The 18659-nt window shown below is 43.9% G+C and overlaps 1 protein-coding gene across 1 annotated transcript; it reads left to right on the forward strand.

Moving 5' to 3' along the window:
* Nucleotides 1–921: 921 nt before the first annotated feature.
* On the forward strand, nucleotides 922–15601 carry LOC119729827 (unconventional myosin-Va-like). The gene is made up of 10 exons (XM_038202622.1): nucleotides 922–1121; nucleotides 1517–1645; nucleotides 2876–3026; nucleotides 5754–5843; nucleotides 6376–6526; nucleotides 8350–8417; nucleotides 9289–9360; nucleotides 10440–10525; nucleotides 11050–11224; nucleotides 15311–15601. Exons 1-10 carry the CDS (start codon nucleotides 922–924, stop codon nucleotides 15548–15550), a joined length of 1362 nt encoding a protein of 453 aa, XP_038058550.1. The 3' UTR covers nucleotides 15551–15601.
* The last annotated feature ends 3058 nt before the right edge of the window (nucleotides 15602–18659 follow it).

Consider the following 18659-nt stretch of genomic DNA (forward strand, 5'->3'; position numbering starts at 1 on the left):
GACCTACGGCTTAACGTCCCATCCGAAGACGAAGCAATAATGGTTAAGTGCCTGGCTTAAGAATAAGAGCACAAGTGTTCGCCGGTGGGCTCGAACCCCGTCACCGTTGCCTCTGAAACACCAGAACATGAGTCTGGTGTTCTTAACCGCTAGGCCATGACACTCCAATAAGTTATTGTTATAACTTATGTTATGGGTACTTTGATTGTATAAAAACTGTTCAACACAACAGAGATACTAACCTTTCCGAAATGGAAGAAGAAGGTTATATATAATTCCTGAAAGCGAATTGGCACATTTAAAGCCAATTGGTAGTCGGGAAAGCAGCAACAGTACGGTATATACGGCGTTGTGGACCCACGAAGGTGCAGAACGCATGGTGGCTGCAAAAAGCTGCAATAACTTCCGGGAGGAGGAAGTCAAATTCTGGCAGCACTGCGGCACAAAAATGTCATCGAGTTTTTTGGACTTGTGAAACTGAGGTTCCCTCCGGATGGTTTTTTCATTGTGACTGAGTTGGCTGAGAAAGGCTCCCTCTGGTGCGTGATCGCTCAGAACCGCGAAAACTGGCAAGAATACAGGCAGCCAGTTTGGATGAAATGGGCTAAGGAAGGGGCTGCGGCTCTGAGGTACATCCACCAGAAGAACTACCAACATGGGATGTGAAATCGCCCAATTTTGTTATTACAGCTGATAATACATTGAAGATCTGTGACTTGGGCACAGCAAGAAAGTACAGTTGCACTGCATCCACTAACACCGTGAGAGGATCTTATCCCTGGATGGCGCCAGAAGCCATGGGCGTCAGTGAGCGACAAGAGGTAGATGGTCAAACCAGGAAAGCTTGCAAAGTCACAGCCAAGGCAGATGTTTTCTCGTATGCTGTTGTCCTTTGGGAACTGATTACTGGCAAGGTTCCACATGAAGAGAAGATGGGGCAGTTTGGAGATTTACCAGGCTGTTGTTAAGAGAAAAGAGCGTCTTGAAATCCCTGCTGAGTGCCCTGATACTAGTCTGGCTGAGCTCATGGCGTGGTGCTGGGATGCAGATCACCGTCAGAGACCCGACATGAAGGAGGTGCATCAATTCCTTGTTGAATTTGACGCGACAGATGCAAGTAAGTAATGTCACTTGTTAGACCTAGCTAGGCTGCCAAGGGAAAAAGGAAAAGGAAAACTGGCAGTGCCTATATGTAAATGAGACTTTGAGAGAGTGAGATTAAACCGTATTTACTCATGACATGATCATGAACATAATATGTTTGTGGTATGCATTAACCCTAGTCAGACCTAAGTGATGCCCATTGTTATTAGGTATTGTTATTAAGTTTAGACCACTTGCCAACAACCAACCAAGTTTTTGGGGTTACTGTTTGTGTTTTATTCCCTCAGCTACCCCAACGTCACTAAGCAAAACAACCGCTGCATCACACCACTCAGCGCTGGCCAACATCAGCAACAGGACGCAGATAGCGCCGCCGGCCATCATGAGGATGATGTTTTTTTTTTTCCCTCAGCTACCCCAACGTCACTAAGCAAAACAACCGCTGCATCACACCACTCAGCACTGGCCAACATCAGCAACAGGACGCAGATAGCGCCGGCCATCGTGAGCATGAAAAACGCGAGATCCTGGGAATGCTGGAGTATAGCAGGAGGACGACGTTAAAATCATCAAGACCATCATCATAGGTCAGTGTGAGAAATGTCATGTCTTATTGATTAATGTTGATGCATTGTGTGAATGCATTGTGGGATTATATATTTTTATTAATGTGACCCTCCAGCACAGAACCGATCAAAAGTTGCATGGCCGTATGTTTGGATAAAGTATATAATATATTGTACCTGCAAAATTATCAAAATTTAGGTGTTAGAAGCAAGACTAATGAACATATTTCACTTTCAGTGAAGTTAATTTGTAAATTTCCTAAGGATTTCATTTGGGAAACTTCCAACCGTAATTTTTTTCCCAACTTTCCAAGGCATAAGTTACATCACATATCAACCAGTAGTTGATCAAAGATCATCCAATTAACTTACAAGTACAATTATTAAGGAAGGACTTTTTATCCCCCTGGCTTTAGCCATACAGGGGGATATTGCGATCGCGTATTCCTTCTGTGTGTCCGTGTGTGTGTGTCTGTGGTACGTGTGCGTATGTATATGAAAGACAGAAAGTTCCATTTTGATAAGGTTCACTGAAAGTACAGTCATCAATCTCAACAAAACTTGATGGGTGGTTATTGCTGGTACCGCAGCTACCCAGCTCAGGCCTTGGTACATGTCAATTTTTTACCCTAGTGCCGATAAAGTTGTAACGCACACAATACACTAGGACAGCTCACTGGTCCCTAGCGACACACGCGGCTACAGAGCACAGGCCTTTTGGTACATGTCAATTTCTTTCTCTAGTGTCGTAAGTGTATAACACACACAAGTGCCTGACTAACACGGCTCCATGCCCACCAATTTCTTTCGCTGTTTTCTGGAAACCTGTAGGGTTCCCTTTTCTGTAATAAATGCACTGTTCAGATGTACAAGGAGTTTGCTGTTTCAATGGAAGGTCACAAGAAATATTTATTGTGAACAATAGATCATTGCTGATCAGTGCCCTAATAACAATGTTCAACTTCCATTCCAGGCTCCCATCTTCATTCCACTTGCCCAATACAAAAACACTAACCTTGTTCTACCTTTATTACTAAGTTTATTGTTAATCCCTGTTGCTAGGTATGATACATTCCATTTTGGTTAGGTAGGCCTACACTGAAAAGTGTCCTTACTAACTGCCTGAACATTTATACAAACTACCAGGATGCCAGGGGGATCGCGCAAGTTTCACTTTCAGTATTTTGAAATCTTGTTTCCCCCAGACTTTCATCCCAAGAATGCGGAGAGTCATCTACCGGGCTTACCGGCTTACATCATCTTCATGTGCATACGTCACGCGGACGATATCAACGACGATCGAAGGTCAAAGTGCTTCTCACGGGAGTGATCAACGGCATCAAGAAGACTGTCAAAGTAAGTGCAAATAAACAGTTTATGATTTGAACTTTAAAAAATTAATTTCTTGCATTATATGTGTGGGAGTGCTGGTCATTTTTTTTGACCCCTTAGGCCAAAGGTCAAGTTTATTATGATTAAAACAACAGAAAAAGTTTTCTCAACATGCATTTGCTTTACTAAATCAACTTGAGACTTACACCATAGTGCATGTATGTGCAGCTCCGCAGGTTGTTCTTAGGATTTCGAGTCACCTTTAGACCGCACAGGCCAAATGTTCTCATTTATCTCAAGCTTGTTCAAATGACCATATATTATTTCAGGTTTTGATTATTCAAGAATTTTATTTTTATGTAGGCCTTCTGCCAGACATTATGCTCAAAGTATTCGCCGTTGAGAAATGTCTTACTTGAGACTGAAAATATTAGGCCACTCCCAATCCAGTTAGTTTGCTTAAATCACATACAATGACTTCCCAAAAGAAAGCAATTTTTAAAAAAATTTATTTTGGGATCATAGGCATCAATACATAACATATAACCTAACGAAAACAATACAATGCCATTGAACGTTCCATATTGGTGGGTGGGTGGGTGGGTGGTGGGTTTGTGGGTTTGTGGGTGGGTTTGTGGTTTTGTGGTGGGTGGGTGGGTGGGTGGGTGGGTGGGTGGGTGGGTGGGTGGGTGGGTGGGTGGGTGGGTGGGTGGGTGGGTGGGTGGGTGGGTGGGTGGGGGGTGGGTGGGTGGGTGGGTGGGTGGGTGGGTGGGTGGGTGGGTGGGTGGGTGGGTGGGTGGGTGGGTGGGTGGGGGGTGGGTGGGTGGGTGGGTGGGTGGGTGGGTGGGTTGGGTGGGTGGTTGGGTGGGTGGGTGGGTGGGTGGGTGGGTGGGTGGGTGGGTGGGTGGGTGGGTGGGTGGGTGGGTGGGTGGGTGGGTGGGTGGGTGGGTGGGTGGGTGGTGGGTGGGTGGGTGGGGTTGGTGGGTGGGTGGGTGGGTGGGTGGGTGGGTGTGGTGGGTGGGGGTGGTGGGTGGGTGGGTGGGTGGGTGGGTGGGTGGGTGGGTGGGTGGGTGGGTGGGTGGGGGTGGTGGGTGGGTGGGTGGGTGGGTGGGTGGGTGGGTGGGTGGGTGGGTGGGTGGGTGGGTGGGTGGGTGGGTGGTGGGTGGGTGGGTGGGTGGGGGTGGGTGGGTGGGTGGGTGGGTGGGTGGGTGGGTGGGTGGGTGGGGTGGGTGGGTGGGTGGGTGGGGTGGGTGGGTGGGTGGGGGTGGGTGGGTGGTGGGTGGGTGGGTGGGTGGGTGGGTGGGTGGGTGGTGGGTGGGTGGGTGGGTGGGTGGGTGGGTGGGTGGGTGGGTGGGTGGGTGGGTGGGTGTGGTGGGTGGGTGGGTGGTTGGGTGGGTGGGTGGGTGGGTGGGTGGTGGGTGGGTTGGGTGGGTGGTGGGTGGGTGGGTGGGGTGGGTGGGTGGGTGGGTGGGTGGGTGGGTGGTGGGTGGTGGGGTGGGTGGTGGGGTGGGTGGGTGGGTGGGTGGGTGGGTGGGTGGGTGGTGGGTGGGTGGGTGGGTGGGTGGGTGGGTGGGTGGGTCCGGACAAATCTTGTCAGCGCGATAACTTGAGAAATACTTTACATATGAACTTCAAATTTGGTTTGTGGATTGTCCTTGGCAATTCTAAGAAGCCTTTTGCATTTGGGGCCAAAAGGTCAGGGTCAAGGTCACAGTGGCTGAAACAATAGAAATTTTGTCAGCGCAATAACTTGAGAAATACTTTACATATAAACTTCAAATTTGGTTTGTGGATTGTCCTTGGCAATTCTAAGCAGCCTTTTGCATTTGGGGCCAAAAGGTCAAGGGTCAAGGTCACAGTGGCTGAAACAATAGAAATTTTGTCAGCGCGATGACTTGAGAAATACTTTACATATGAACTTCAAATTTGGTTTGTGGATTGTCCTTGGTAATCCTAAGAAGCCTTTTGCATTTGGGGCCGAAAGGTCAAGGGTCAAGGTCACAGTGGCTGAAACAATAGAAATTTTGTCAGCGCGATAACTTGAGAAATACTTTACATATGAACTTCAAATTTGGTTTGTGGATTGTCCTTGGCAATTCTAAGAAGCCTTTTGCATTTGGGGCCAAAAGGTCAAGGGTCAAGGTCACAGTTGCTGAAACAATAGAAATTTTGTCAGCGCGATAACTTGAGAAATACTTTACATATGAACTTCAAATTTGGTTTGTGGATTGTCCTTGGCAATTCTAAGAAGCCTTTTGCACTTGGGGCCAAAAGGTCAAGGGTCAAGGTCACAGTGGCAAAAACAAAAGAAATTTTGTCAGCGTGATAACTTGAGATATACTTTACATATGAATTTCAAATTTGGTTTGTGGATTGTCCTTGGCAATCCTAAGAAGCCTATCGCATTGGGGGTGGAAAGGTCAAGGGTCAAGGTCACAGTGGCTAAAACAATAGAAATCTTGTATTTATTCTGAGATCATAGGGATTAGGGATTAATTCATATAAAACCTACAGAAGACACTGATGCTGTCAATGAACGTTCCATTTGACCAAGTACATGTAAGTTGATGTTAGAGTGGTGTTATGTCATGGAAACAGTCACGGTTGCGGGGCATTTGTGTTTGTAAACACACCTGACTTGTTTGTTTATATTTTTCGAAACCTTTCGAATGCTGCACTTTTAAAATTTTCAAATTACCGGTAACTCTCAAATGGATTTTTTTAAAGTTAGTGTTTTTCATCTTTCGGCAGAATCACTTTGAGGACTTTGAGTATGTGTCCTTCTGGCTGACAAACACGATTCGGTTGATGCACACACTCAAGCAGTACAGCGGTGAAGATGTGAGTACAAAGCAAGCTGTAGTCAGGGTGCCAGACCAAGACCAAAAAAGAACTTACAAAGTAGATTTTCAGTTCACTTCAGTCCATCAAAGTACCAAACCCCGACACGAATTCTATCTGATGCATAGTTAGGTTGCGGTACCTGCTGCTATATCAGATTCGAACCAGCCAGCTGACCCTGGCAAGCTTGATGGTTGAGTGGCAACACGTCTTCACTAGTAAGCAGGAGGTCGTGGGTTCGAGTCCCACTTAAGTGATGTTTTTCTTCTCACAATCACTAGGAACAACACTGAGTATACAGTGTTTATAACAAAACAAAATTTAAATATGTTGATGAAGAGAAAAACCCAATATTGAATCTGCAAAAATTGGTAACCGCACCAAATGTTATGCAGTAGTTATATCTTGTGACTGGTTGCCTAAAGGATTTTCCATTAGCACTTGAATTTACGAAACAATTTATGGAAAGATTACAAGCATCATTTTGACCTTATACATGTATCTGTCTTCTTGGTGAAATTGTTCTTCCCAGAAATTCGCCAGTCAGAACACACACCGGCAGAACGAGCACTGTCTTAGGAACTTTGACCTGTCGGAGTACCGTCAGGTCATGAACGATCTCGGAGTTCACATCTACCAAATGCTTGTCCACATCATTGAGAACAAACTACAGCCGATGATTGGTAAGCCGGATCAAAATTGACGTCAAATATTTAGCTGCTTTGGCAGTACACTGCCGAAGCAGCAATTGTTTTTGTTCTCTGCGTTTCCTTGCACACTTTGCCCATATATTTTAGCTATTTGTTTTGTACATGTTTGTTCTGCGCATGCACTTTGGCACTTTCATAGGTCCGATCAATTTAAGACTTGGCACACACTTACACCACTAACTGAAGATGTGTGCCAAAGATTTTCAACGGGATTGCGTTATCAGGAGTCAAGGTGTGATTCCAGCAATTAAATTGTTATGCCATGTTTTTCAATAATGAACACACGGTACTTTTTTGATTGTTAAGGGTGGGTCTTGTGATCAGTTGTTCTGGGTTGGAGGAGTTGGATTTGTAAGGAGGTGAAAAAGGTTAACACAAAGGGATGCATGATGGCGGATCATGATCATGATGCATGATCTACAGAACTTAAGGCCCGATTCAGTTGAAGCTTCTTGTTATAGTGTTATGTGCTAGATACAATATTGACATAATGATGATTCATTTCGCCCTTCCAAAAACACACGAAGCAGCTTGTGTTCGTTCACGAACACATTTCTAGTTTTAAGAGTTGCTGTTTTCCAAATCAGATATTGGATCAACTTGAAAAATGGCAGTGATTATCCTGAACAAACGTTTTGCAAAAATTGGTCTTTTGCTTGAAAATTGTGACGTGGTAGAAAACCTTGAAAATTGTGACATGTGGTACAAAACCAGGCGAGAGTTTGAAAAATAAAAATCACACCAGATGACTGTTTAAGTTTGATAACTTAAATATGGTTTGCTAAAACTTACACCCATCATTGAATATAATACTTTGCATAAATATAGCCCAGGATGTAACATTTAGAAGCAAAACAAATTCATCTACTTATTCAAAATATTAAGATGTTACGAACAGTGTACTGGTCCCTACTTACATGTACGAACAATATGATTGTTTTATACTCATTTGTCAGCATTTTTTTTACTTTCCTGAAATTAACTTCACATGCAATCCATAATTCAAATTCTCTTTTTTTTGGGGGGGGGGGGCTAAGGTTCCCTTGGTCTTGCCGCCGCTGCCCCCCCCCCCCCCCCCCCCCCCATTTCAACACATGCGATACAACAAAAATCAAGTGTAGTGTTTTGGAACACTTATAACTGCAGCTCTTTACTTTTTTCTCCTGGGTGCTGGTAAGCACTATCTTCACAAAGTTTTGTGGACTTTTGCATGGAAAAAGTCTTCTGGAATCTTTGGCCCTTTGAGTGCAGAGATTGACCCTCCCTGGGCCCCCAACATCTCAATCTACCCATACCCCCTGCCCTCTCCAACCCCCCCCCCCCCTCCACCCCACACAACTACAGGTTTGTACTTGATCCATGTTGTACTTGGGCGACTTGACTAGATGTTATATGAGTTCAGTTACATCATTTATTTTCTTTCCTCATGCAGACAAACATGAAAAGTAATGGCCTTTTTGCAGCAGCTATAAAGGATAATGTTGACAAAAATGAAAAATTTCCAAATCTTCTGGACAAAGAGTCAATTTGTTGAAGGTTATTTCTTTATGAAAACCATCAGATTGATAAAGAAAATCAACGATTTTGACATTTGCCTGGTGTAATACTGAAAACTTTTTAAGTCATAAATTAAGTTTTCCAAATAGCTTTTAAGATTAAAATAGCTTAAGATTACTCAGAAACTCAGACGGTTTCCGTAGGTGAACCTGAGAAGGATCATTACCGGTCAGAGAGAGACTCAAAAGCGATAAAAGTTCACATTTATTGATATTTCACTCAAATTTTTTTTTCTTCAGTTCCTGCCATGCTGACACCATTGGGTCTGATGAGGGGCCATATAACCATAGAATCCTTAATCAAACAGGTGGGTCAGTGTTCTGTGTGCGTGAACGGTAGATTCCGCTTTGTAAACACCATCGAGAGCTCCAGTAAGGGGAACAAAGTATGCGCGTGCTGGTTCTCGTATGTTCTGCGCAAAGAATGCATGACTTATTTATTTTGAATGTGCAAAAAACTGTGGCATTTTTTCATGACGGCTGTGTGTTTTAAGCGTTGAGGGGGTACTTCATGCACGAGTCCATAAAGGAAGATGCAATAATTTCTGAATGCGAGTGCTAAACTGCTCAAATGACGTGGTATGTTCTGAGGTTTGTGACACAAAAAACAGTGATTTGGGCAACACAATTTCAGTTGTGTTAGCAGTGTTTCCCAAAATTTGGCTGTTGAGTTTTTGCCTGTGCTGGAACATCCGTGAAAAATTGTCAAGTGATGGATTGGCAAAAAAGGCTAGAACTGGATTGAATTGTCATCACCTACGGCATCCGTCCATCAGGATATCTGTTCAGGCATCCGTCCGTCCAGGCCGCTTAGTTTCCCGGATGATAACTTGAGTTAGAGTGAGATTTTGGTGTTTAACTTCAGTAGGGGGTTGCCCTTGGGAACAGGCAAGTCGGGGTCGGTTTGGCGGTCTAAAGGTGAAAGGTCAAGGTCACCGTGGTGAGTTAAAGGTAAATGGTTTTCCGGATGATAAGTTCAGTTAGAAATATGATTTGGGTTTCTTACTTTAGAAGAGGGTTGTCCGTGGGTACAGGCAAGTTGGGATTGGTTTTGGGGTCAAAAGGTCAAAGGTCAAGGTCACAGTGGTGAGTTAAAGGTTCCTGTTTTGGCTGAGAGGTTTCAACGGCAATGCTGTTATTTTTTTCTGTTTGATTTCTATTTTCCGTCCTTTTCTGCAGCTCACCACGTTCCTAACAGTAATGAATAATCACGGCACGGACCCTGAAGTCGTCAAGCAAGCCATCAAACAGGTAGGAGACTTCTCTCTCCCTTTTTGTTGTTGAAAATTGACCTTTGTGTCCAAGTCCCAGACTCGAGTCTTACATTGAAAAAAACTGAAGCACAAAACAAGATGAAGAATTACAATGATTCAAAGTGTATTTCTCTATGACATTTTTTCATATTCATAGTTCCTTTTTACCCCCCTGGCTGTAAGCCGGAGGGGGATATTGCGATAGCGTATTCCTAGTAAAACATGACTACGCGTGTTTATGGTGTAAATCGAGGACACACACGTGCAATATCATCGATGAATCGAGGACAGACACCGAATCGAGGACTCCTTGGTTGGAAAACGTGTACAAAACCAATGAGAGCTGTTGCGAAAAAGTTAAGAGTACAAACAAAGGAAAAGGGAAGAGGAACAACTTGAAAGAAAATACTCAATATACACCATAAACAAACGTGCTAGTCTCCGTTTGTTTATGGTGTAAATCGAGGACACACACGTGCAACATCATCGATGAATCGACGTCAGAAACCATATCGAAGCCTCCTTGGTTGGAAAACGTGTACAAAACCAATGAGAGCTGTTGCGAAAAAGTAACAAACAAAGAGACAGCACAAACAAAGGAAAAGGGAAGAGGAACAAAAGGAAATCCTTGATTTACACCATAAACAAACCACTGCTGGTGTCTGTGTGTGCCGTGTGTTATGTTGTGGTTAGGTTAACTCTTGTCAGCGCAATAACTTGAGAAATACTTTACTTAGGATCTTGATATTTGGTTTGTGGATTGTTCTTGATAGTCTTAACAAGCCTATTGATTTTCAAAGGTCAAGGTCACTATTGCTAAAACAATAGAAATCTTGTCGACACGATAACTCGAGAAATTACTTTACTTAAGAATTTGAAATTTGGTTTTGGGGTTGTTTTTGGTATACTTCAGAAGCCTGTTGCTTTTGGGGCCGACAGGTCAAGGGTCAAGGTCACTATTGCTAAAACAATAGAAATCTTCCAACGTTAGGGGTACTGACTTTATAAAACCTGCCAGCATGCCAGGGGATTGCGCAAGTCTCACTTGCAGTATTTTTTTCTCTGTCGTTACAACAGTCCTTCTATTTAGTAACCGCCAGTACTATCAACATCATACTGCTGAGGAAGGACATGTGTCATTGGTCCAAAGGTGTTCAGATCAGGTAGGTCAATGTTGGTGAGACCTGTGCCTATACCGGCTCCCACCAGGGTGCAGACCAGTAAATACATTACCACTTCAAAAAAATCAGGGAAAGTCCTTACTCTCCAAGGTGTTTAAGACATACAGCAAAGCAAAACGTGGTTCGATCACCCTCTTTTACTTAAAATTTTGGTGGGGTTGACCAATGACTTCTGATATTATTCTCGAAAGATGACCACCCCTAAAAGTCCATCACAATTTTGAAAATGTTTTGTTGACTCCATTGCAAAATAAACCGATTTCTGGTCCAATTTCGTCGAAGTTTTCTCTGGAATTTAAGTTCAAATCTGGATAAGATCCTGGAGCCGTACTTGCTACAAACCCTCATGAGCAAGGACCACAAAACTCTCTTTAAAAAAAATGTGGGCATAAAAATGGTGATTTTGGTGTCCTTGTTGTGTTCTTGAAAGACAAATGTTATTTTTTTCAGCAGTTTTATGGAATGCTGCTTAACTTTATAACCATTTTCATATTGTGTGGGCTTAGGTACAATATGAGTGAGTTGGAAGAGTGGCTACGGAGCAGCAGACTCTACGATCGCAACATGGAGGAGACGTTGGAGCCCCTGGTCCAGATAGCTCAGCTGCTTCAGGTCAAGAAGAGAACGGAAGACGACGTCAGGCTCATCTGCGAAACCTGCACGAAACTCACTACAACACAGGTATGCTATCGATGTCTTGAAGTTTAAACGTGTGTGAAAACTGACAAAAGTGAGACTAAATAAAGACTGTTCTTGCATAGTTGGGTTGGACCCAAATGTCTCACTTAAAGAAATTATGGGGAGTTACTCACTCACTTACTCACTCATTGGGCAATAAGCTGTCCCGCTAGATCGAGAAAAAAATAACCTGGAATCATGAGAGAGGCACAAGAGTTTTTCTTTTGAAGTCATTCTGTTGACCCAACAGATTGTTTGTGACTAATAGTTGATTCTTTTTAATAAAGTGTTGTATTTTTATTCTTAGGGGGATTTTTTTTTTATTATTATTATTTTTAGAGGGGATTGGTTGTTATTGTTTTTTTAAAGCATTAGGGGAAATGGAATTTACCCTGATATGCTCTGAACATACTGATCTGAAAATTATGGCTATGAAGAGAAAACAAAACACCTGATTTTGAATTCCAGGGATGTAAATCCTCCTGGCACTTGCCCGATTTCAGGGTTTTTTTAATTTGTAAATAACGTATTGGCACCATACATGTGTGTATAGTTTTCCTTTATAGAGGAATCCGGCGACCAGGATTACAGGCTGTTGCTGCGGTGGTACCACGCACATGCTGCACGTGTTCTTAAAGACAAGGCTTACATACATTTTGGTTACCCTATTGGTTGAAGGAGCCCAGAGTGCATGCATACTACCCGAGTGCGACTCAAGTGAGCCTGGCACCACCGCAGAGAATGGCTGTCGCCGCGGATCTATATATATAAGAGAGAGTTTAACTTGGCCTCCGAGACGATGTTTGCTCATGAAAGGATCCGAGACCGCGGGCTCCCGCGGCGCCAAAATCGCTCCACGTCCGTGGAAAAATACGGAGGGTGTCTTCCGCCGGGTCGGACGCTTCGGGTCGTCCTGATTTTCCCGTACGGACCGGCGATCCTTTTCGTCTATTTTTCGTGACTGCATTTTGCACAGGAATTTTCCGTCGTGTGCGCTTTCACGTTGACTGCCTGGCCGCCCCCTGTGCTGGCTTTTCTGCGAGTCTAGACTGTGCAAGGTCAGCGAGGTCAACGTAGGGGTTTCGTTTACGTGTTCTACTCAGCCGTACTGCCAAAGCGTTCACCAAATTGTGATATGGGGTGACCTTGGTAAAATATTTTTTCTCCATGGTGCGTGGCCACCGAGTGCCCCTATTATTTCATATGCTTCGCTTGCCGCCCCTGCGCCGAGTGCAACGAATACTCAGAAGGACTACACATTAAGTATGCCTTGCGCGGTCTGACCAATCGAAAGTCTACACTGCGTAGTATATCCGGGCTATGCAAAACTGTCGATGGCAACGCGTACTGCAGCCTGCTTCACACCCTGGAAACGAGGTTGGGTCTACGGTGCTCGCTATTTGCATGATTTGAAGCACAAGCATGTGAGTGACGTGTATAGTGCTCTGTTGCATCCATCGTGTGTTAATACAGCTCCATGCTTCCACCAAGGCTGAGCGTTGTGAGTTCGCTGCCCGCCACAGTGTTGCGTTATAATTTCGGGGGCCTGTCTGGGATCAACGAAGGATCGATGCATTGCTTCAAACATCGCGATCTTAAACGCAGTCACACAAAAAATCAACGAAAATGTGTCCGATCCGGCGGAAGACACCCTCCACATTTTTCAACGGACGTGGAGCGATTTTGGCGTCGCGAAAGACCGCGGTCTCAGATCGTTTCAGGAGCAAACATTTCTCGGAGGCCGAGTAAAATTTGCTCTTATATAGATGGTTGACCCAAGTTGAATAACAGTTGACTCGACAAGTTCCTCGCAGACAGTCTCGCAAATTGTAAGACGTTCAAGTTTACGTTTGTTGAAGAGTCCAATATACTGAAACTTAATTATGACCTTCTTAATCAGCCTTCGCCTGTGTACTACGGCAAGCCTTTCAAGTACGTTTTCTCACAAATGCCACTGCCTCACAAAATGCCAATTTAACAGACCAAAGGGAACATTTACAGACTGTTGCCATGGTACATAATTATCATGGGCGTCAATCGGTGGGGGACGGGGAACCCCTCCACCCCCCCCCCCCAATTTTAAAGCGGTGGAGACTTTTTTGGTCCCCCCCCCCCACTTTTCTTCCCCGAATAAAAATTGTAGCTACTACATGTATAATGATTCCATTACTCAGAATAGCTGATTCAATGACACCAAACTCGAAAATGATGTTTAAAAGATGATCTTCGTTTTCCAAATGCGACTGCCTCACAAAAAGCCAATTTAACAGACCAACGGCAACATTTACAGACAGTTGCCATGGTACATAATTATCATGTGCGTAAATCGACGGGGGACAGGGGAACCCCCCCCCCCCCCCCCACACACACACACACACCCCCACATTTTGAGGGGGGACATTGTTTGGTCTCCCCCCCCCCCCCCACACACACTTTTTCTTCCCCGAATAAAAATATTGTAGCCTACAATAATGATTCTATTGCTCATAATACATGTAGCTGATTCAATTACTCAAAACTCAAAACTTTCACAGATGATCTTTTGCTCAAATTGGTTTTAGTGATCAGAAATTGCCTCAGATCACACCACAGAAATTGATATTCTTTAACTGCATGTCTCACCAACTATATCCCCCATTTACATTTAACTCCCCACATTTTCATCCCCAACACTACGCCCTACCCGATCTATGATCGGGTAAACCAGCTTGTTAGTCTATACACCTCAAATTTCAGACAAATATGTCAGAATTCACTTTACATCCCTTAAGTTCACATCTCTGTGATGTGAAAAATTCCATCAAAATTGGTTGCAGTACTCACTGCTACATCAGATTTGAATATTACAAACAGTTCAGTCGCATCTTCCATAGACGACCACGCGCGTGAACATGTAGTGGCATGAACACGACACGCTCTACTCCATAGCGATTCTACACAAAGCAAAGAAAAAGACGGCCTCACGGCTGTTTCCAAGACTTTCAGTTTAATGCACACCGAGTTTAAATCAGAAGATATATTACTTAAACATTCTGGAGGAAAAGTTTTACAAAATGAACAACTAAACATCCGTACCTGGTACATTTCCCTACTTGTGACAACACGCACATTTTGACTATTAACAGCAGAATGAGCAACGGAGATTTGCACACAATTGACAGCGTGACCGGCGGGCTACCGTAGTGTGCGTACTGCACTGAAAGTTCCCGGATTCATGATGCGCCGTTACCTCAAGTAATAAATGCACACTTGGCACTGTAAAGAGGATTTTGTAAGCTTCATTTTGATCGGTCATTCAATCCAGTTGGTAAAACTAAGACCCCGTACCTAGGACCAAACAAATTTGTCTACTCAACAGTCCTTTGGCTGCCATAAAATATGGCGAACATCATTTTGCTACGCTCCACCACTGTGTTGTTACAAAAGTAACAACTTAACGCGCGCGCGCCCACGCGATCAGGCGATGGAAGACTTGTACTGACACACACGGCGTATACACACATGCAAGGGATAAACGCAATTGCTGCGACAAAAAACGTTCCACACGCACTTCACATAATCAATAACTGACTTGATAAAGTTGAATACTGCTGTTCATGTTGCGACTCGCCGTGTACAAACTGTTTGTAATGACTAGCCAGCTGACCTGAGCAAGCTCAGTGGTTGAGTGGTAAGACATCTGCACTAGTAAGCAGGAGGTCATGGGTTCGAGTCCCACCTGAGAAAGCATTTAATTTTCGTTTCCAGCAAGCTCTTGTAAAACATTGAGTGTACAGTGGTTCTTTATTACGCCATTGAAGGCCAAACACAAAAGTATAATTGGTTGTTTTTTAATAAGATGGAATTTTTATCGGCGGTTGAGGGGACATCTGCACAAGTAAGCTGGAGATTGTTGGTTCGAGTCCCGCCCAACTAAACTTGTGAATTTTATCTCGCAAGCCCTTGGACATCACTGAGTGTACAGTGTTTATATATGTCGGCGAAGATCAAATCCCATAGTGACATTTCTGATTGATTGATACTTTATGAAAGTAATTCAAAGCAACCACATGTTTTTGCCCCCCCCCCCCACTTTACCCCAATTTACAGGTCGTGAAGATCCTGAATCTCTACACACCCGACAAGTACGAGGAAAAGACAGAAGTGTCTTTCATCCGCAAGGTGCAGGGCAAGCTAGCGGGAAGGATGACGCCCAAGAAAGATGCACAACTCCTGCTTGACACCAAGTACATGTTCCCTGTCACCTTCCCCTTCAACCCATCCTCCGTACTGCTCAATGAGATCACCATTCCCGACACTTTCAAATTGGACTGCGTCAAGCGAGTATGAGGGAAGTTACCGACGTGTAGTTCATGACATCGTCCTTAGGGCCCGTGACCATTCAGCCCCGGTATAAAAAGGGCACCCTGGTTAGCTCGTCCCCTCCCAAGAAGTCCTCTCGTACCCAGAAGTCCTCTCGTAATGGGTACCCATTTGCAGATGGGAAACCAAACAAAAGATTTGTAAAAGGATGAATTTTGTGCCCGCCATTTTTTTGAATTCCTATTAAAGTCCCCCAGAGTTAGGTCATGCACTTTCTTAAAAATGTGTGGGTTGTTTGGCAGCGCGTGTGGGCGGTTGGTAGCAGAACATGCAACCAACCACAAAAGTCCTTGAGGAGGAACTGTATAAATTCAGTGACCAGTGAACTTTCCTTTCACTTGCCCACCGACTCAACTGCAATTAACAGAGACAGGTAGTTGGCAGCACCCAGCTCCACTGTTTAAACTGTCTCTGAACCTGCCATATTCATATATTCATCCTCTGTCCTGCTCTAGGTGAGTTTGATAATACTTTTATCTTACCGGTACTTTTACTCCTAGGTTAAAGTGTTTATTCTTTACTCGAAGTTTAGACCGAGTCGTCACATGTTGTTATTATTACTATTATGTTCCTTTCATGCCATCACTGTATGTTGAGTTGAGAGAGTTGTTAAGCTTGATAGATGAATATTGAGTTCTTGGACATTCCAACTTTGGCCAATTTCCACTTGAGAAGTTCTTACTGCAGTTGACATTTTTTTATTGATTCGTTGTTGTCATTTCTTGAAACAAGCACAATCTTCTTTTGGATGTTTGATGCATTAATTTTCACATAGCTTGATTTGAGAAGTAACCATGTTCTCTAAAAGTAGAACAAATTCCAAATTGATCGATTCCCTAAATTGTTTTGAGTTTTCTTTGATTGATCTGAAAGTTTACGTACTAAGATTTGCCATTTTTGTACGAAAGACTTGTGGCGACTCTAGTCTAAATAAAGTTGAACTTTATTTAAGAAAGAAGAGTTTGTCCAAAAATCATGATTTATTATTATAAATATCCATGGATTATTCAGTTCACTTTTTGGCATGCTCCAAAAGACAATCAGCATCTGATAATCGTTCCCAGTTACTTTTGGATAGAGTGAAAAGAGGAATAATTTCCGAAGTACAAATTCTGTAAATATTTGTAACAGTTCTCTTTGATCATTTGATAAGTGTATTCATTTTGATATATCTATTGTAGTCTTTTATCTTAGCTTAGTTTATTCCAGTAGGTAGCCTTTTCTTTATTTTCTCTATATCCAAGTTTTCCATCTTATATATTCTTTTTTGTTTTAAGACTAATTTGATTATTCAGGACCTTGGTATTTTCCATCCTGGTCAACTTTTACTTTCTTATTATGAGTCATTCGTATTCACTGAATTGTTTTAAGTGTTATATTGCAACAGGTGTAACCTTGTCATGCCTGAGGCATTGGTCTTGGTATAATGTCCTTGGGGTACCTTACTCACTTCTGGGTAAGACTAACCTATGTACGTATGCACACTAGTGGTAGAGGGCATTGACCAGCACTGGTGACCGTGACAACATTACACACAGCCTATTGTTTAAAGGGACTTTCACTTTTGCTTATATGAAGAATCCATTTAGTTAGTATTTTATGAAGTTAATATTGATATTGACTTGACCACGGAACTGCAATTAACAGAGACAGCTAGCTGGAAGCACCCAGCTCCACTGTGAGGTTAGGCAGTTGATCCGAGATATGCTTGATGCAGGCGCAATCAGGGAGTCTACTTCGCCATGGGCATCACCAGTTGTTCTTGTCAGGAAGAAGAATGGATACCCTTCGGTTCTGCATAGATTATGGTAGACTGAATGAGAGAACCGTCCGGGATGCCTATGCACTCTCTCGTATCGAGGAGACTCTCGATGCCCTGCTTGGAGCTAAGTGGTTTTCATCCTTGGATCTGAAGTCTGGTTACTGGCAAGTCGAAGTACGAGAAGAAGACAAGGCGAAGACGGCATTCACAACCCCTCTTGGGTTCTATGAAGCCAACCGCATGCCATTCGGCCTCACCAATGCACCAGCAACAATTCAGAGGTTGATGGAATGCTGCGTTGGTGACCTCAATCTGAAGACATGTCTTGTTTATCTGGATGATGTCATTGTCTTTTCTCGTACTTTCGAAGAACATCTCGAATGTCTGCAGTCAGTACTCACCTGTCTTCGGGAACATGGATTGAAACTGAAGCCGTCCAAATGTCAATTGCTCCGTACTTCTGTCAAGTACCTTGGGCATGTCATTTTAGCGGATGGTGTTGAGACTGATCCTGACAAGATTGCTGCACTAGAGAGTTGGCCAACACCCACAAATCACCAGGAGGTCTGGTCATTTCTTGGGTTTGCTGGGTATTACAGACGCTTCATTGCTGGCTATTCCAAAATAGCGAAACCCCTCCATGCTCTTACTATTGGCCTCCCCGCCAAGCGTAAGTCACGCCCATCGTGTCATCAGAAACCCCCACCTTTCATCTGGACCCCTGACTGTCGGAGAGCCTTTGAGACATTGATTGCCCACTTGACGTCAGCACCGGCACTTGCGTATGCCGACTTCAACCAACCTTTCATCCTACACACTGATGCAAGTCTTACTGGACTCAGAGCTGCTCTGTATCAGCTCCAGGATGGTAAAGAACGTGTTGTGGTGTATGCAAGCCGTGGACTGTCGAGGAGCGAGCAGAATTACCCTGCTCACAAGTTAGAATTCCTTGCTCTCAAGTGGGCAGTCACGGGAAAGTTCCATGACTACTTGTATGGAAATCAGTTCCGAGTTGTAACTGATAACAACCCCCTGACGTACGTCTTGACGACTGCTAAACTTGATGCCACTGGGCATCGCTGGTTAGCTTTGTGTCTGCGTACAATTTCACATTAGATTACAGAAAGGGCAGGCAAAACGGTGATGCAGATGGCCTATCCCGTCGTTCCCATTCCAAATCAGAACAGACCGCCATGAAGACAGTCAGCAAATGAGGTGTTTAAGGCCATTGCCGGCTCTCAGAGTGCAAGCTGGGCCAGACAGTCTCCTGCTCCTCATGTCCCGCTTGTGGAAGCACTTGCCTTACAAGGTAGT

Source organism: Patiria miniata, unplaced genomic scaffold, assembly GCF_015706575.1.
Source record: "Patiria miniata isolate m_02_andy unplaced genomic scaffold, ASM1570657v1 HiC_scaffold_21, whole genome shotgun sequence".
Taxonomy (NCBI): Eukaryota; Metazoa; Echinodermata; class Asteroidea; order Valvatida; family Asterinidae; genus Patiria; species Patiria miniata.

Excerpts from the sequence above, each read along its gene's own strand:
- LOC119729827 (XM_038202622.1), top strand. The coding sequence starts at position 922 with ATGAAGAGAAGATGGGGCAGTTTGGAGATTTACCAGGCTGTTGTTAAG. Across the intron at positions 8,418-9,288 it reads TAGAATCCTTAATCAAACAG|CTCACCACGTTCCTAACAGT; the intron begins GTGGGTCAGTGT and ends CCTTTTCTGCAG. Across the intron at positions 9,361-10,439 it reads TCAAGCAAGCCATCAAACAG|TCCTTCTATTTAGTAACCGC; the intron begins GTAGGAGACTTC and ends TCGTTACAACAG.